At 48.6% G+C, this 18,497-nt stretch overlaps 5 protein-coding genes across 9 annotated transcripts; 3 read left to right on the plus strand and 2 right to left on the minus strand.

Annotated features, from left to right (window-relative positions):
• The first annotated feature begins 227 nt into the window (after positions 1–227).
• On the plus strand, positions 228–4,921 carry pigp (phosphatidylinositol glycan anchor biosynthesis, class P). Of its 4 annotated transcripts, none has more exons than XM_089015596.1 (5): positions 228–279; positions 4,238–4,322; positions 4,411–4,483; positions 4,572–4,690; positions 4,779–4,921. In XM_089015596.1, the coding sequence occupies exons 1-5, from the start codon at positions 253–255 to the stop codon at positions 4,892–4,894; spliced, it is 420 nt and encodes a 139-aa protein (XP_088871722.1). In that variant the 5' UTR covers positions 228–252; the 3' UTR covers positions 4,895–4,921. The 4 variants fall into 4 exon arrangements, with proteins under 4 accessions (XP_088871722.1, XP_088871720.1, XP_088871724.1 ...); XM_089015594.1 differs by lacking the exon at positions 228–279 and adding an exon at positions 3,448–3,588; XM_089015598.1 differs by lacking the exon at positions 228–279 and adding an exon at positions 3,598–3,990.
• Positions 449–2,956, minus strand: rexo4 (RNA exonuclease 4). The gene is made up of 8 exons (XM_089015564.1): positions 2,759–2,956; positions 2,325–2,623; positions 2,111–2,254; positions 1,844–2,037; positions 1,663–1,751; positions 1,512–1,586; positions 1,342–1,416; positions 449–1,260 (listed from the first exon to the last, which is right to left on the minus strand). Exons 1-8 carry the CDS (start codon positions 2,942–2,944, stop codon positions 1,108–1,110), a joined length of 1,215 nt encoding a protein of 404 aa, XP_088871690.1. The 5' UTR covers positions 2,945–2,956; the 3' UTR covers positions 449–1,107.
• A 1,416-nt stretch (positions 4,922–6,337) lies between the features above and the next one.
• On the minus strand, positions 6,338–9,991 carry LOC148887818 (receptor-type tyrosine-protein phosphatase H-like). Its single transcript, XM_089015579.1, has 10 exons — positions 9,833–9,991; positions 8,906–8,948; positions 7,711–7,775; positions 7,547–7,637; positions 7,404–7,474; positions 7,201–7,335; positions 7,005–7,127; positions 6,785–6,948; positions 6,568–6,703; positions 6,338–6,476 (listed from the first exon to the last, which is right to left on the minus strand). The coding sequence occupies exons 1-10, from the start codon at positions 9,947–9,949 to the stop codon at positions 6,363–6,365; spliced, it is 1,059 nt and encodes a 352-aa protein (XP_088871705.1). The 5' UTR covers positions 9,950–9,991; the 3' UTR covers positions 6,338–6,362.
• LOC148887819 (ferritin, lower subunit) lies at positions 8,506–9,807 on the plus strand. Its single transcript, XM_089015593.1, has 5 exons — positions 8,506–8,657; positions 8,810–8,914; positions 9,149–9,295; positions 9,366–9,491; positions 9,565–9,807. The coding sequence occupies exons 2-5, from the start codon at positions 8,813–8,815 to the stop codon at positions 9,712–9,714; spliced, it is 525 nt and encodes a 174-aa protein (XP_088871719.1). The 5' UTR covers positions 8,506–8,657; positions 8,810–8,812; the 3' UTR covers positions 9,715–9,807.
• Positions 9,992–10,367: 376 nt separating the features above from the next.
• On the plus strand, positions 10,368–18,429 carry LOC148887820 (carnitine O-palmitoyltransferase 1, liver isoform). 2 transcript variants are annotated; one of them, XM_089015541.1, is made up of 19 exons: positions 10,368–10,538; positions 11,305–11,450; positions 11,659–11,798; positions 11,892–12,063; positions 12,865–12,966; positions 13,082–13,219; positions 13,301–13,378; positions 13,466–13,573; positions 15,044–15,128; positions 15,321–15,516; positions 15,588–15,776; positions 16,130–16,235; positions 16,303–16,419; positions 16,491–16,654; positions 16,756–16,885; positions 17,013–17,168; positions 17,244–17,357; positions 17,422–17,514; positions 17,601–18,429. In XM_089015541.1, exons 2-19 carry the CDS (start codon positions 11,310–11,312, stop codon positions 17,724–17,726), a joined length of 2,355 nt encoding a protein of 784 aa, XP_088871667.1. In that variant the 5' UTR covers positions 10,368–10,538; positions 11,305–11,309; the 3' UTR covers positions 17,727–18,429. The 2 variants fall into 2 exon arrangements, with proteins under 2 accessions (XP_088871667.1, XP_088871666.1); XM_089015540.1 differs by lacking the exon at positions 15,044–15,128 and adding an exon at positions 14,591–14,678 and having other exon boundaries at positions 10,373–10,538.
• Positions 18,430–18,497: the final 68 nt, after the last annotated feature.

The raw sequence follows: 18,497 nt of genomic DNA on the forward strand, positions 1-18,497 counted from the left end.
GTCAGCAGCAAACAAGCGACATCCACTGGGCTCTTTCAATATTTCTATGGTTTCGGGCGGTTTTACTTCTTTTTGTGTGTGTTTTTTGGCATTTGCACCGCAAATAGGCCCAAAATACGCACGGGGATGAGTGGGAGGTAAGCAGAGAAAATGCCCCAAATGTCGTCTCACCTGTCCCTGGTGAGGCCACGCCCCCTTAAGGGCTTCCGGTTTGGATGACGTCAGCTTCTCCTAACAAACACCAAATCCAATATGGCCTCCTCCGTCAATACAAATAAGGTAACAAACTGTCTTTTTTTTCGCCCTGAAAGGGTTTTGTGTCATTTTAATTTGATTTAATCCAAAGTATTGATATGATAAACAAGGAAATTGTCAACTTTTGTATGATAAATTGGACAAATACGACAATGACGTAACTCATGTAAATGAGAGCTAGCTTGAGAGGAATCCAACAGTCAACGTGCAGGGGGGACGGTGGGGGGGTAGCCACTAATGCATTTCTTGACAGTAAACTTAATGAGTGAGCGCTTCATCTCATCTCATGAAAATTACAGTAGCTGTAAAAGGACAAAAAGGGCCAGCTAGCATTTGTGTGCGTGACCGCAAAGTTGAGGTCAAAACATTTGCGCGGCGTCTACGGTTGTTATTGTTCAATGAGGCTTCAGCAGCTCGCTTGTACACGTCAAATCTACAGAGGAAGCTCATTAGGGCATGGGGGGGGGGGGGGTAGAGTTGCCATACTTGAACAAGCGCGGAAATGGCAAACGGAACAGGTTAAATGAGGTCGGCTACTGTCCTTCAACAAGTGAGAACGCCTTTCCAGTTATGAAAAGACACGTTACAGCAGTGCCCATTCAAATCAATAACACGTCATTGGTTTGTTCCCGGGCTCCAAAAATATGTTTTAATCAATTCCAAACACCCCATATGTGATAAAAAAACAAAAACAAAACCCCCAATTTGAATACAGGCCTTCAGTCCAGGGCCCCCATCCCTTTTCAAAGTTGCAGTCTTTTGGAAAGGAGCTCGGAAAGCCCCCATGCTCCCCTCCGTCGCTTTTGTGTTTGAAAATCAAGCAACAGAAGACAAAACGTCTCCGTTTCCCCTTCAAGGCAAATCTGCACCAGATGGCGTTTTCCCGTCTTTGGGTAACTTCGGCTTGCGCTTTTCCCGTTTTTCCGCCGCACTCTTCTTGATGTCGGCCTCCCACTGCGCCTTGACCAGCGTGTACAACCTCATGGCGGCCTGCGCGTCCTGCACCTGCAATAACGCCACCACGGACGACTTGATGCGCCACCGGGGGAGCCAATCAACGGCCGCGTGCAGAAACGGACGACTCACCGAGGAATGTTCACCTTGCTGGACTTTCACGTGGAGGATTGCGTCACAAAGCGAGCGAAGGGAAGGCCGGTTTGTCTGAAACAACCAATTACATCATCACCCTCCTCCTCCTCCTCAAGCGCTAACTTTCTGTCCAACAATAACGTCAAAATTGTGGCGTAGCACGTCACCTTGGCTTTTATTTTGAAAGGTTTATACTTCTGAGTGTCTCGGATTTTCTTTTTGGGGTGATCCAGGAGCAAGATCTGAAAAACACGGCGAGGAAAGGTCACCGGAGCGCACTAAAGCATCTGCTCGCCGATTTCGGAGCTATCTTAATACCTTCAAGTCGTTGTGGATGGCGTGACCAACCACGATTCTCCCGTGCAGGATGTCAGCAACTTCCTTGCGCACGGTCGCGACATTCTCACCTGGAATCGGGAGACAAAAATCATTGTATTTTTGTGTATGATGGGACCGGGTGTGTGTGTGTGTGGGGGCAAAGGTCGTGCGCGGCCTTCACCGTTTTCTATGTCCCGCGGCCGGATGCCGCTGACGGCCGTGCGGTAGTCGGTCACTTTCTCGCTGGGCTTGACATACTTGTCGTAGATGCACTTTCCAAATTTGTTGACCAGGGACACCCGCGCCAAGATGCTCTCGTCGCCGTCGGGACCCACGCCGACCATCTCGCAGTCGATGGCGACCACGCCGGTGAGGCTGAGGGCAAAGCCAAAATATTTTGCCCTGCGAACTGGCCAATGACTGACGCCGTCTTGCGCTGGCCACTCACCCGTCGAAAGCGTTCTCCTTGACCAACGTGCCCTCAACCTCGTTCTTGCAAACGCCTTGCCTCTTCCTCACGATGTCCGCCGCCTCCGCCCCCACCGTGGCCTCAATGTCATCGGGGTCAACGTCGTCGAACCAAATGTCCATTCTGCAAGCGGACAAAATAATCCGCTCGCGTTTGAATTTGGAGGACGACAAGCACACTGTTGGACACTCACTCTGTCGGCTTGGACTCTTTGGCCCGGTCTTTCCGCTTCTTGCCCGTCAGCTTGCCGTTTGCTTTAAAATGGCTTTTCCTTCCATCTACGACGGGCTGCTTTGCGTCCGCCCCAACGGGAATTTTCGCCTTGGCTCCAAAGGTTCTGTCTTTGCCTTTTGGTCGCGAATCAGGCTTAGCTTTGGACACACTACCCTGACGTCCGTTTTGGGACGCTTTGTCTTTCTCTTCTTGTGTCGTGCCTTTTGGTTTTTGCTGGGAGGACTTTGTCTTATTTGTCTTCTGGCTGGAATTCAAAGTCTGTAAGCGAGATGGTAGTGGTGAGCACGACCCGTGGTATTTTAACACTTTCATATTGTTTTTTTTTTTTTCATGCAGATAGTATTTGTCGATGTCAAACGTGGAAATGTATGGGATGTACCCGGCAAGGCTTACCTCTTGGAATTTTTTCCAGTTGGCAGAAAAGTATTGGACATTTTTGGGGGGTACTGTGAGGTTCTGGGGGGCGAGGCTGGTGAGAAAGGATCTCTTTACTAAATTCGATTCTAACCTTTTTTTCTTTTTCACAGAATTGCCTTTGGGAACGTCGGAGGGGGGTTGCTTCTTTTTCTTCGGCTTCATCTTACTTGAATTTGATCACTCTCAACCGAAATTGGGGAGAAGTTGTCATCCACGCGGTTGCAGCCGTATGCACGTCACATTACACGTTCATAAAATGGCTTCGATCATGCAAGAATGCTCAATAAACGGGCCAAAAGCGGATAAATTATTCAAATAAGGGCGTTATGCGCGTTGAGAAACGCTCACATGACCGTGTTTTCAAACGCATGCGTCAAAACCACGCAGAAGTGAGTTCTGTAACCGTCAAATGTGTTCGATGGAAACACACATTTCAGCTTTGCCACGATAAACAGGCCTCCAACGGCGTATAGCAGATAATACCTACTTGAATATGTATGTAAAATACATGTGTAATTATTATGAGTTTGTGCGACCATTGAAGTTGAACGTTTTGTATTATTGTTTTCATTTACATTGGTAGGATTTTCGCTTAACGTTTCCAGCCGGACTGAGAATTGCAGACACAAAACTAGGCTAAAGTGACATGATACAGTGTGTGTGAATGTATGTGTAATAAGACGGGCTTGTTTTTTTTCACATTCGTAGTATTTCATGTAACAAATATGTATATATTTGGTGGCGTCTTAAATGATTTGTTCACTTGAATGGTTCGTGTGTCAAAACCATGCAGAAAGTGGTTTCCGGTGAGTTTCACAGTCAAACGTGTTCGATAGAAACACAACTTTGAGCTTTTCTTCTACAAAAACATGCCTCTGGCGGCGTATGGCAGATAATACCGACTTTCAGATATTTGTAAAAGGGTATTTGTAGATTGTGCAACCATAAAAGTTGAACTTTTTTTAACATTTACATGGGTATGGTTTTCGCTTAACGTTTCCAGCCGGACTGAGAATTGCAGACACAAAACTATGCTAAAGTAATCGAGTGTTACTCTTCTTGAAATGATACAGTATCAATAATAAGACGGACTTGTTTTTGATATCGTGTAACAAAAATATATATTTTTGGGGGCCGTCTTCAATAACTTCACTTGAGTGCATCAAGTGTCACGTTGTGATTGGTCGTGCGTCAAAACTACGCAGAAAGTGAGTTCCGGTGAATAACAGTAAAACGTGTTTGATAGAAACACAAATGTCAGCTTTTCTTCGACAAAAACATGCCTCCAACGGCCTATAGCATCAAATATCACGTTATAGTCGTTCGATATTGATGGTAGCTATCGTTTCTGACAAGCCTCTTGAATACAAAGGTTTGTTTGTTTTGGTTATATCGTCGTGTTACAATTATACGACATTTTGTTCCATCCGTTTGTAATCCTCATGTGTGTTTCAGATAATGGTGGAAAACACTCCCTCTCCTGTAGCTGAGAGGGCCATCTATGGCTTTGTTTTATTCCTCGGATCGCAGTTTGGCTTCTGTAAGTTGTTTCCTTGTTGCAGTTGAGCAGATCATCCAATTGTGTTGATGTGTCCTCATTTTTCTTCTTCTGAATTTCCATCCCAAAGTTCTATATTGTGTGTGGGCATACGTACCAGAAGATTGGCTTCATTCAGTAGGACTCACTTACTGGCCTCAAAAGTAAACATTCATTCAGTCGTTTTAATTAACTTTCCAGCGTGTTATGTGTATTACTGTTTTTTTTTTTAACTTGTATCACATCTTGTAGATATTGGGCCCTTGCCGCCCCAATCTATCTGCTGGTGGCGATAACCGTCTCTGTGGTATTGCTATTTGGAATAAATATGTACAATACAGCCCCACTCGACTCTCTGGACAACATTACAGGTATGCACTTTTGCTGAGATTTTTTTTTTTTTTTTTCACTTTTAATTCAAGCGTCAAATGACACTTTGTCTCTTTTTCCTTATTTGAGATGGGTTTGCGCAAAGCCAGATGAGTGAAGTCGCCAAGAAGGATCAAATTCCAAGACTAAAGGATATTCCCATCAGTGACGTCAACAAAATGTTCCACTTGTCACCAAAGTTGTGATCAATCATTAGTTTTGTTGCTTTGTTTTGTGTAAATGGTAAGAAGAACAATCGTTTCCACGCAAACTGTGCGTTTTGCACTGTTGTTCACACTCCATCCACAAGAGGGCGACATCGACAAAGAAGAAAACACCGCGGCCATTCGGAACTTCCGTTTCCTCTCCGCATCCCGGAAGTGACAGCTGGCAGGAGCCCCTCGAGGTGGCTCGAGAGTTTGTCGGCGGCGAAGAGATGTCCGACCCTCTGGCCTTGTGGTTGGCCGTGCGGGAGGAGCTTCTGGGCGACGACGAGGAGCCGAACTCGCCGTCGCGGAGCTGTTTCGACTGCTACGACGACGCCACCTTGTTCGACTTGTTCCACCTCACGCGTCCTTGCGTCGAGTTCGTGGCCGACGTGGTGCGCGGCCGCATGAAGACGTTCCCGCCGAGCGCTTCGACCTTGGACGCGATGATCATGACGACGCTCAACTTTTGCGCGCTGGGCTTCCATTCCGCCTCCCTGAAGAAGCGCCTGGACCTGAAGGCGGACCGCGACGACGTCGTGTCCGCCGTGTCCGAGGTGATGGCCGCCATGTCCGATCAGTTCATCTCCTTCCCGCAAACGCGCAAAGCCAAAGTCGACACGGCCCACATGGTGGAGGACTTTTGCGGGATCCCTGACGTGCTCGGATTACTGGCCCCGGCGCACTTCCGGATCACCCGAGGACCGCTTGACCTGCACTTGAACTCGCTGGGCTACGCCTCCGTCGTGTGCCAGATGATTTGCGATCTGGACGGAAACATCTTGAGCGTGGAGCGGTGTTGCGCCGGCGGGACGAGCGTGCAGGATCTGTGGGGAACGTCCACTCGGGGACGAGAGATCGAGGAAGAACTGTATGGACAGTACTGGGTCATCGGTAAGGCTTTGGGATCAACTCAGCGTCCATTGATGCTACTAGCTAACATGGGTCTTATCATTGTTTGCTTGACAGGAGGCGACGGCTACGACCTAAGCAAACGGGTCCTGACCCCCGTGCCCGAACCCACGGACGAGGCGCAGAGGAAGTTCAACGCGGCCCACGCCAAGATCCACGACGTGGCCCGGCGCACGCTGCGCTCCCTAAAGTGGCGTTTCAGGTGCTTGACGCAACTGGGCTTGGAGCAGCACAAGTTGACCGACGTCATCAAGGCTTGCTGCGTCTTGCACAACATCGCCAAGAAGTTCTCGGTCCCGCCGCCGCCGGGAGAGGAGCGATTTGAGGACCCCCAGCCCAGGAACCCCCGCAGCCATTCGGCCGCCATTCGCCCAGACGTCCTAAGAGCCCGACAGGAAGTCATCCGTCAGCACTTTTACGCCACCGTTTGTCAACAGGAAACGGAATGACGACGACGCAAACCGGGAAAATGTTTATTCAAGTAGGTCACATGACTTCATACGGGAAATACACCTTTCAAAATAAAGCGCTAATGCCTTTTTTGTACGAAACGGTTTTAGGTGGACGTTTGGTGAATCTCCCGCCGCGTTGCAGAATCGCCGTTTTCGGCGCGCTCCCCTCGTGACTGCAGGCAGTCCAGGACGCAGCGGTGCAGGAAAACGTACTGGGACTGCAAAAGAGAGAAGACAGAGCATCCACTGGGAAGAAAGAGGCCCGACGCATTTTTTGGGGCGTCGACGCGGACCGTCCGGCGGCCTCACCTCGGTCTGGACCATGTGCGGCCGCCGCAGTCTCAGCTCGCGGACCAACGCGTTGATGCCCACTTCCTTGTCTCTGCGGAGCTGCTGAAGAACAACATCCAAGGCGATAATGGTGCCCGTTCTGCCCACGCCGGCGCTGAAAGACAAATATGTCCTCTGGCATCTTTCGGGGCGCCCGTTCCAGCTCGATGAAGACCCCCCTCGCCACGCAGCATACCTGCAGTGCACCACAGTGGGAGCGGCGCCCCCGTTAGCTTCGACGTGGCGCCGGACGAGACCCCTGAACTGGATCAGGACGTCCGTCCGCTGAGGGACGCCGTGGTCGGGCCAGGCGGTGAAGTGGAAATGTCTGACCGACCTCCGCTCGCCGCCGCCGTTTTTCTATCCATCGACGTTCGATCAAAAAGATGTAGCGCGTTGCTATGACGACCACTCACATGTTGGACTCTGAATTCCCGTAAGGTCCAGTTGTCGTGTCGCTGTTCGGCGGCGGTGGTGACGGTCAGCCCCCCGTGGAGACGCGTCTCGCCGGGCGCCGGCCAGTAATGTTCGCATTTGGTCTGCAAAGACGTGAAACGGTGCGTTGAGGGGAATGGGCGTCGTGCGGGAAAAACAGGGGTGGACGGAACCCACCCGACTTCCTTCGCTGCAGTTGGTGAGCATCACCACGGCGGTGACCCTCAGCTCCCAAATCATTCTCCAGAAGTCGACCACCGTGGAGGGCAGAGGACCCTGAGTGGCGACGTACTCGCGGCGTTTGCTGTAACCCTGGTACGTGCAAAAATTAACAACAACAAAAACGGTTTGCGGGCTTCTATTCGGGTGGTAAGACTCACCGCCACGTAAGAGGCGTTGATGTAATCCGAGTTCCCGTTTGTCGTCCGTAGTTTAACTCGACTCCAGTCATCTGAGGAGGAAAAAAGGCGTAAAAGGCGAGAAGCTAATTTCGAAGCTCGGCGGCGGCGTTAGCGCAACTTACACGGCAGCACGTTGGTGAAGCGGTTTTTCTCCATGTTCTCAGGCACCAAGGCGGCGTTGTGAGTGTGCCTCATGCCGACGGCGGCGAGGCCCTGCGGGACAAATCAATGGATGCTGATGACACCCCCCCCCAAAAAAAAAAAGATTTTTTTTTTAGGTGTGCACCTCATATTCCTCGCTGAAACCTTTGTTCTTATCCATAGTCAATCTGGTGAAGTGGCTCGGGAAATCTGCAAGAGAAACATCTCTGGAAGCAGAGCACAATACGGATTTCATCCGACAGGAGTAAATAGATCCCATGCATCGGTGTGGCTAATCGCAGCAATCAATCAATATCCCCTCCGACTCCACTTTTAGGGTTTTGAACAGTGTGATGTAATATCAGAGAAGAGGTTAGGGGGCTTTGATGACATCATTACTTTTCCTACCAATGAGCTCATGTTTGATGATGAGGGCAAAATGTCAACCTCTTAACGCACAAACGGGCATCTTTAGACTCTCAAAGCCATTAAAAATGTACCACAAAAACATTTCTGTTTAGTTTGATTGATTTTTGAAAAATAGGCCCAAAGCGTTACTCCCAATCTCAGAAGAATTTAGAAGCTATTTGGCAAGGGGGGGGGGGGGTCCAAAATGAATTATAATAATAATAGATTTCATTTAAAAGCATTTGAAAACTCAAGGTCACTTTACAGTCACAGGATAACTTTTTCTGTGGGTGAGCAGCGGCAGCTACACGCGATGGCATCACTCAACCCGGAAGTAACTCAAATACAATGGAAGCTAGCTAGGTAATAGATAGTCAACAGATAGCCATTAGATAGCTAGACAGCTAAAAGATGGGTATTAAATAACCATTGGATTGGATAAACGAGTGACAATATTCAAGAAAAAAAATCTAGAAATTGACCTTATCAAATCAAGCAACTGGTTGCAATGAGCCGTCTCTACCACAGGAGGGCGGTAGAGATGCGAGGTAACCAGCCGATGCTAGTTGCGGAAGGCTAACTAGTCCTTTCCTCCCCCCTTCTTTTGCTTTTTTTCCCCAAAAGGGGGTCAGTCACACGGAGGACGCGACGCACAAAACAACCCCAAGCTAAAAGAACTTAAAAGTAAGTCCAATAAACGACGACAAGTGTTTTTTTCTCCACCTTTTCGCTAGCGCATCTGTTGACCTGAACCTCCGCGCGTCTATGGCGACGTCATTCTATGCACATTGTTGCACTTTTTGTTGTTTGCAATGTTTTTTTTAATTTTATTTTAGGAAATGCAATCGGCGGTCCGGCAAAACCTCCACCCTGAGTGCGAAGGCGACCTCAACAAACTCATCAACCTGAAGCTAAATGCCTCGTACACTTACCTTTCTTTGGTAACTTGCTCATCACATGTTGTGCACATTTTGCCTGAAAGAAAAACACCTTAGCGTTATAACATATCACAAGTGAACTTTGACCTTGTGTAAACTATTTTATGCGCCTGTTTTCTTGTTCAAGGCCTTTTTTTGTAATTCTTTCCCAATTTGCCATACAATAAGAAGCCTAACGATCAAAATATGGATTCTGTCACGATAATTAACGATTAATAAGCCTGCTGTTTTTGGCAGGCCATGTATTTTGACAGGGACGACGTCGCCCTGAAGAAATTTGCCCGTTTTTTCTCGGAGCTCTCCGAAAAGGAACAAAAACACGCCGAGAAGCTGCTGGAGTATCAGAACGCGAGAGGGGGCCGCATTTTGCTGCAGACCATCGCCGTAAGTTGCCCATTTTTGCCCGCCATGTCGCCCGATGACGCCCGTTGACGCCAGCCTCCACGTGCCGCAGAAACCGACGCGGGAGGACTGGCGAGGCGGCTTGGACGCCATGTCGTTCTCGCTGGACTACCAGAAGGCCATGAACACCTGCCTGGTGGACGTCCATCGCAAGGCGGACGTCCACAAAGACCCCAACGTAAGGACGCCATCCATCAATCACATTTGAAAGGCGCATCTGAGGCCATTTTTGTTGTTTTTTTTTTGGCTAGTTTTGCGATTTCCTGGAGCAGAACTTCCTGAGCGACAGCCACCAGACCATCAAGAAGCTTGGTGACCACGCGGGCAGCCTGAAACGCATCACGGCGCCCGAGAGCCACGTCGCCATGGCGGAATACCTCTTTGACAAGCACACCTTGTAAACAACAACAACAACAAAATATACCTCACACTAGTGCTTGCGTTTATCGACATTCCTCTGAGCCAAACATTGAATAAAGCGCCACCGACGCCTCCGTTTGCGTTATGTCATATTTGTACCTTATGAGCCAGACTTTGCTTCAAGTTGGACGTTGAGCCATCGGCGAAGCACATGTTTCGGATAAGATAAGAGCGCGGACCACTCTTCGCCGCCGCCGCACCTTGTAATCTACTCATGCAAGAGGCTCCGCCACCCTCAATAATAATAATAATAATAATAATAATAAGAATAATCAATTTCATTTCATAAGCACCTTTGAAAACTCTCAAGGTCACTTTACAGTCACAGGATCAGTTTTTCTGTGGGTGAGCAGCGGCAGCCACACGCGCCAGCGTTCACTGAAATAGATCAGTAACTCAAATAGAGAGAAAGCTAGCTAATAGCCATCTATTATTATACTATATATTATTATAACAGATGGCTAATAACCAGCTAGATAGCTATTAGCATATATTTAGCATATAAAATCATATTGATTAAAATACAACGACACATAAATAAATACATGACCATCAGTCTAACTTTTGAACAATCCAAAAACATGTTTGACTGTTATAATACAGTTGTGAATGTGACTTGCACATGATGTGGCTGTTTCCGACGGTCTGTGAAGGCACCATCAGTTCTATTCCGGTGGTCAACGGCTCGGGCTCGGTCGTACGTTTTCGGACGGCCAACCGAAGCACGCTGACGGCTTTTGTCCATGTTCTAATCGAAACACTCGAACCAGCAGCTTCGTTTTGTTCCACAGTTGAAGGCCAGCAGGTAATGACGACTCGGGCGTGGCGTGAAATGTGTCGCGAAATGTGTCGCGATAAGGCTGACGTGACGACCGTGGCTAACGTGAGCGGAATGCGGCCACTTTCACTTCCAATGTCGTGAAAGCGATGACGCTGGCAGGAGTTTGTTTGTTTTTTCTCCATTTAGCCCACCAGTTCCTCGCTAAATGATTGTTGGACAAAGAGAACATCTCTTTTTTTGAAAAAGAAATACGTTCCAAAGTGCCAAACCGGAACTAGCATTAAGCTAGCGTCAAATGGCTCAAAATGTGTTGACGTTAGTTTGGTACTTGCATACCGCACTGCAAACAAAAACTTTTCCATTGTTTACCCTTCCAAAAATGCAACCGAGTCCCTCAACACCCCAACTATTCAGTCTTTTTTTGTCACAGATAATCGTGATAGGTAATCCAAATGGTACCAGTGAAAGTAATGCCGAGTGCTTGCATACCAATGACAGGCGTGTGCATGATGTACTTGGGCCTTCAGTGTGGGGGTGGAGAAGCATAACCATGAAAGCGAAACATGACCTCTTGTAACGTGATCATAAGATGGGCAGGCAGGAAGAAAATGATTTCCTTGACATGCTTACAGTAACCGCTGGAGTTTGACTCTGTAGTGTTTGACCAAGGGACAGACGCAGGGATGTCGTTGGAGTTAGACTTGGGTTCATCTCACCGCCCGATCAAACTGGAATTTCCTGTTGGGCATATACCAGTGCAATAACATTGTATTTTGGGGGATTGTTGCAGCCATCATGGCGGAGGCCCACCAGGCAGTGGCCTTCCAGTTCACCGTCACCCCGGAGGGCATCGATCTGCAGCTGTCCCATCAGGCCCTCACCGAGATCTACCGCTCGGGGCTCCGCTCCTGGAAGAAACGTATCATTCGACTCAAGGTATGCGCGGCTTTGGGTCATCGCTTGTTCGGCGAGCGTTATAGGTCGCGACAAACCACGCCTCCTTCCCATCTTAGCTTTGACCATAAACATGACAGCCGCGCGTGAATAAAGGATCAATAAGCATCATTTCAATGTTAGCCTCGAAATCAAATCCGCGTGGGTCTGAACGGAAAGGATTTCCGCCTCTCTCCTTCCTGACTTGTAGAACAGCGTGATCACGGGTGTGTATCCCGCCAGCCCGTCCTCGTGGCTCTTTGTGGTCATCGCCATCTTGGCCACCATGTACACTCGCTCCGACCCCTCCATGGGACTCATAGCTAAGATACAAGAGCACCTGCCCGTCAGGTAAGAAAAAGCCCACTCGGCGGGGGAATCTGCTTGGAGCAATCGGCGTGAACGTTTTGCTTTTTTTTTTTTCCTTTTCCGCCTCTCCGACAGCCAATCGATGAGCAGCCAATGTCAAACGGTGGTTTCGGCGGTGCTTTTCAGCACTTTGCTGTGGCTCCTGCTCATCTTCACCATGCGCCTGTGCCTCAAGCAGCTCCTCTCTTATCACCGCTGGATGTTCGAGCAGCACGGCAAGATGTCCACCACCACCAAAGTCTGGGTGGTCAGTACTGATCCCATCCAAACCACAAGCAAATGACTTCTACTGAGCGTATTTGACATAGATTCCACCGCATATTTGACGTTTTAAGACTCGCGCTGAATATTCCGGAAGTCTTGTTTTTGAGTTGGTGACGAGTCCGTACGTGACGTCACTGAAGGAACGGCCCTGACCGAAAAAAGGACACATTGTAGCAGTCCTTCCATCACGTCAATGCATTTTGCTGTACTTTGGCCTGAAAACTTCGTGTAGCACGAAAAATAGGCAGAAGACGGCGACAAAGCTCCGTGTAAGGAATTAATCAGACTGGCTGTTAATTCCTTACACGGAGCTTTGTCGCCATTTACTGCCTCTTTTTGGTGCTACATTTCCCACCCCCAGATACATCAAAATGGCACGGAATAAATTCTTTAATCGATTGCAAACATGTATGCTTTCCTCTTCAGGACTATTTGAATCATATTCATAACTGGATGTGTAACAAGAAAGCATCTTCTCCCAATCTGAAGCCATTGTTTTGATTCTCCAGCAAGGCAAGACGTCTTGGGGTGACACCACGAACAAGGGGGCGGGTCCTCCCGAAACCGGCCACTCCCGGGTCCTTTTTTTTTTGCATATTTTGGACACTTGAAGTCACTTTTTTTGGTGTTTTGCATTTGACTAAAAATATCACACTGCGTGTTTTGGGTATTTTTAGATGCTATGAAACGTTTTTTCTGATGTCAGTTAGGAAACAAAAAAGTGATGTCGGTTGTCCTTTACGTGACTTGGGTGACTTTAACCGCCATTGTGTGTGTACGCCAGGCACTGGTGCGCATCTTCTCCGGCAGGAAGCCTCTGCTCTACAGTTACCAGGGCTCCTTGCCCAACCTCCCTGTGCCGGCCATCAAGGTCACCCTGAAGAGGGTATTATTATTATTATTATTATTATTATTATTATTATTATTATTTTTCATCCTGCATCTTCATGTCATTGTGTTTCAACTTGCATTCTCTGATCTGACGTGTCTTTCCTGCTCAGTATTTGGAGTCGGTGCGCCCGCTGATGGACGACACCCAGTACGAGCGGATGACGGAACTGGCCGGCAAATTTGAGAGCTGCCTGGGAAATCGGCTGCAGTGGTACCTCAAACTCAAATCGCTTTGGGCCGCCAACTACGTGAGTCGCCACCTTTCCACCGTTTTTGTGTCTGGGATGATGATTTCAACTTGGATTAAAATCATCATTTGAATGTTTTAGGTCAGCGACTGGTGGGAGGAATACGTCTACTTGCGAGGGAGGAGTCCCATTATGGTCAACAGTAACTATTACGGGATGGTATGTCCTTTTTTTGTGTGTTTTATTCTTGGGTTTGATTGTATGAATCTTCTGATTTCCCGTCTTTGGCATTTGTCATCCCGGAAGGACTTCCTGTACGTGACCCCCACTCCCATCCAGGCCGCCCGAGCCGGCAACACCATCCACGCCATGTTTCTGTACCGCCGCAAGCTCAACCGAGAAGAGCTCAAACCCGTGAGTTGAACCACTGTTGCCTCGGCAACGAGAGTGGCACCAATAACAACCCTTGAAATGCAATCTGTGTCTATTTAAAGGACAACCGACATCACTTTTTTGTTTCCTAACTGACATCAGAAAAACATTTTATAGCATCTAAAATAGCCAAAACCTGCAGTGTGATATTTTTAGTCAAATGCAAAACACCAATAAAAATGACTTCAAGTGTCCAAAATCTGCAAAAAAAAATGAACCCGGAAGTGGCCGGTTTCAGAAGGTCCCGCCCCCTTGTTCGTGGTGTCACCCTAAGACGTCTTGCCTCGCTGGAGAATCAAAACAATGGCGTCAGATTCGGAGAATATGCTTTCTTGTTATTCATCCAGTTATGAATATGATTCAAATAGTTCTGAAGAGGAAAGCATACATGTTTGCAATCGATTAAAGAAGTCCTTCCGTGTCATTTTGAGGCATCTGGACTGCAATGTAGCGTTCCAGAAAAGAGGCAGAAAATGGCGACAAAGCTCCGTGTCAGGAATGAATCAGCCCGTTTCCACAGGCTGATGAATTCCTTACACGGAGCTTTGTCGCCGTCTTCTGCCTCTTTTTGGTGCTACACGAAGTTTTCAGACCAAAGTACCGCAAAATGCATTGACGTGATGGAAGGACTGCTACAATGTGTCCTTTTTTCGGTCAGGGGCGTTCCTTCAGTGACGTCACATACGGACTCGTCACCAACTCAAAAACAAGACTTCCGGAATATTCAGCGCGAGTCTTAAAATGTTAAATCTAGCTCTATGCGGTGGAATCCTTGTCAAATACGTTCAGTACAAGTCATTTGAAGCCATTTTACAAATTATGGACACAACTTGTCCGGAGACATCGGTCGTCCTTTAAGTAGCTTAGATTAGATTTTTTTTGTTCCATCCATTTTTCTGATATGTGGCATACATTTCCTCCAAATCCTCATGTTCTCGCACCCTGTTTGTGTCGACACAAACTTGACGGTATGTCTCCTCCCCCTTCCTGACCCCTCAGAGTCGTATACCCGGCACTGTCATTCCTCTGTGTGCGGCTCAGTGTGAAAGGATGTTCAACACCACACGCACTCCTGGAGAGGAGACGGGTAAAGCCAAAGACATGTACACGCACGCACGTAGGCCTACACGCTTCGCACATACGGTGTCAACATCCCCTCAAAATGGCCGCTCGTCCAGATGGCTGATGCTCGATGATGATGTATCAGAAAAAAAAACCAACAAAATGGAGTCCGTGTGGAGCATCTGAAGTTGTGTGCGAGTTTGTGTCATCCCATCCCATGTCACCTTTGGTCTTGTTGAGCCGCGTCAGCTTTCATCGACTTGACTAACGTCTGCTTTCTTCTCTGCCCGCACGTCCTCTTCTCGCTTTCTTTTTCCATCTCATTCCCTTTCTGGGTTTTCTACGTTTTTTTTGCTTACTGGTCATCGTCGTCGTCTTCCTCTGACTCAGCGCTTGTTGAGGTCTGCGGTTCCTTGCTGCTCCTATCAGTTTGAGAGGATGTTTGACACATGTCGAATCCCTGGGATGCTAACAGGTAGTGTTGACGCTCTGTCTCTTTTAATTCTCGTTCAAAATCAGTTCTTTTGGCGCCAAAAGAATTGCAGCCCGCCACGGGGAACGCGGCCCGAAATAGCAAACACGAGCAACAGCCACACGGTGGTGTGCGTCAAGTCCCAAAATGTTGTCCCCCCCCCCCCCACCTCCACCCCCGTTGTGCCTCTCCAAGACACCGTTCAGCACTGGCAGGACAGCGACTACGTGGCCGTGTACCACAGAGGACGCTACTTTCGGCTCAGGGCGTACCAGGTGGGCAGACTGCTTTCCCCGAGGGAGCTGGAATTCCAGATCCAGAGGATCCTCGATGACCCTTCGCCACCTTGCGAGGGAGAAGCCAAACTCGGCGCTCTGACTGCCGGCGACCGGTCCGTGACAAGTCGCCGCCGCGCTTTTCTTTTTGATTCTTTTCTAATACGTGGCCGGCTTTCCGACCCAGAATTCCGTGGGCGCGAGCCAGGAGCGAGTACTTCAGCGGCGGACTCAACAAGCGCTCGCTGGACTGCATCGAGAAAGCGGCCTTTTTCGTAACCCTGGACGATGACGTGCAGGGCATGACGGACGACGACCCGTCGGGGACTCTGGACCGCTACGCTAAGTGCCTGTTGCACGGAAAGTGTTACGACAGGTCAGTCTTGGTCTTTAATCTCCGTACGGCCTTTGTAGCATTAGCTAAATAGAAAGCGGTCTACCATTTATAATCATAATCATAATAATACATTTCATTTATAAACGCGTTTGAAAACTCGCAAGTCACAGGATCAGTTTTTCTGTGGGTGAGCAGCGCCAGCGTTCACTCAACCCGGAATCACTCAAATAGATAGAAAGTTAGCAAGCTAGCTAATAGATAGCTGGCTAGCTTATAGATAGCAAATAGATAGCTAGCTAGATAGCTCAAGTGAGCAACATAATAACCAGGAAGGACCCCATTTAGACTTTGGACAGTGCTAATGGCGTTTTTTTTTTTTGGGCGTCACGCAGATGGTTCGATAAGTCTTTCTCAGTGGTCGTCTTCAAGAACGGAAAGAACGGAATCAATGCCGAGCACTCGTGGGCCGACGCGCCGGTCATCGCGCACCTTTGGGAGGTAAAGGTGGCATCGTCCGAGAGCCGCTTGGCCCTGAACGGATCCCAAATGTTGATTTTTCTTTCAGTACGTGGTGGCCACCGACTGTTTCCAGCTGGGTTATAACAGCGAAGGTCACTGCAAAGGTGACGTGGACCCGTCACTCGCCGAACCTCAGAAGCTCAGCTGGAAAATCCCGCCAGAGGTGAGTCGCCCTCGTCAAGAGATGATCGCTTCTACCTATTTGGAGCCACAAAAGTTGACGTTGACCCGCAGTGCGAGGAACGCATCTCGCAGTCCCTGGCGGTGGCCCAAGCCCTCGCCGACGACATCGACTTCCACGTGATCTCCTTCCGAGATTTCGGCAAGGGAAAGATCAAGAAGTGTCGCGTGAGCCCGGACGCCTTCATCCAGATGGCGCTTCAGTTGGCCTACTTCAGGGGGTGAGCGACGCGACGTGACGCGACTCGACGCGGCGCTTCGCTGCCGTGGACTTTGGCCGCAATTGTTTTTTTTTTTGTTTTTTTTTTGTCACCTTGCAGAATCGCAAAACCTTTTGCTTGACCTACGAGGCCTCCATGACGCGTCTGTTCAGGGAAGGCCGCACCGAGACGGTTCGCTCCTGCACCAACGAGAGCAGCGCCTTTGTTAAAGCCCTCGAGGGCGGCGAGGTGAGGTTGGGATGGCGCTGAACCAGATAGCGGGACTGGGTTCTTTTGGGAAGGGGAGAAAAAAAAAACATGTCCATGCATAAAATCAAGCCTTATACGTCACGCCAAGTGCCGTTTTTGCCGTCAGTCGGCAGACATCTGCAGGCGTCTGTTCCGCGTGGCATCGGAAAAGCACCAGAACCTTTACCGCATGGCCATGACGGGCGCCGGCATCGACAGACACCTCTTTTGCCTCTACGTCGTGTCGCAGTACCTCAAAGTGGAGTCGCCTTTCTTGAAAGAGGTCTTTCTTTCTTTCTTTGATTTCGTTTTGTTATTTTCTAAACTCCCACGTGGGTTCACGAGCGGGTTCCTTCAGGTCCTGTCGGAGCCCTGGAGACTGTCCACCAGCCAGACGTCCATCCAGCAGGTCGAGTTGTTTGACCTGGTCAACCACCCGGAGTACATTTCCTGCGGGGGAGGCTTTGGTCCGGTCAGTCCAACTTTGCTTTGAATGCGTTTTTTTGGGAAGGGAGAGTGAAAAAAAACGCTTCCAGGTGGCCGACGACGGTTACGGGGTGTCCTACTACATTGTGGGAGAGAGCCTGATCAACTTCCACATCTCCTGCAAGCACTCGTGTCCCGACACGGTGAGCGCCGCATCCCATCGTTGACCTCTGTTTCGTGACATATCTCCTCTATGTGATTTATTTATTTTTTTGTCTGTCCCTTCAAGGACGCCCATAAGTTTGGTTCTCAGATCACCAAAGCCTTGCACGACCTCCTGGAGCTGATGAGCCCCGGCCCGAAAGAGCCCAGCAAGACCGAAGAGGGGCGACCCGAGCTCAAGAAGAACCTGTAGGGACAAAAGGGATCCGTGCTTTGAAGGGAAGGCGCTTTTCAGCCCATTAAGAAATAAGACGCGCCACATCCAGCGACGGCTAAGTGAGCAGATGTTTTGACATGCCTTTTGATATCTTTGCTGTCCACCAGGAATGAATAACTTCTTTTATCTGTTTTTTTTATTCATGTGTATTTATTCCCACGGTGGATAGAAATATTGTCTTTTTTGTTTGTTTGTTTTTTTGTACAGGGGCATGTTTTGTTTTGATACCGTTGAACGCTCAAGTATTTGCTTGGGCATTGTGCTGCGATAACGTGCACGCAAAGACACAAATGTACACTGGCCAGAGAGACAACTCAAACATTCCTTCACTTTAAATATTTTGTTGCTTTGCGCAATCGTCAAATTCGGTGCAAAAAGGCTTTTTTTTTGGTCTTTCGAGGCATTTAAAACGATGCTAGCACGTTCGCTCCTCGTATCTCTTCCTTATGTACGCTTCAGTTTTCTTTTCCTTTCATCCTATCCACTTCTTGAAAAGCACCAAAACAATGCAACATCTATTTTTTTTACAAATGTGAACTTAATTGTTCAAGCGGTTGCGGTCAAAAGGCAAACCTGGACGGCTAGCAGCTCCTTGATGGATGTTGTTCCATCCTCGAGACTGTGTCGTATGACTTTCATCCCAACTTTGTTAACATAAAGACGTTGTCCAAAAAAACAAGTTGTTGTTGTGTACTTTTTCAAAAAAGTGTCTTCTTCCAACCAATCGGCGTCCATGATTGAGTGGAC

The sequence above is a fragment of the Hippocampus bargibanti genome, linkage group LG15 (genome assembly GCF_051943395.1).
Source record: "Hippocampus bargibanti isolate YZ-2025 linkage group LG15, ASM5194339v1, whole genome shotgun sequence".
Classification (NCBI taxonomy): Eukaryota; Metazoa; Chordata; class Actinopteri; order Syngnathiformes; family Syngnathidae; genus Hippocampus; species Hippocampus bargibanti.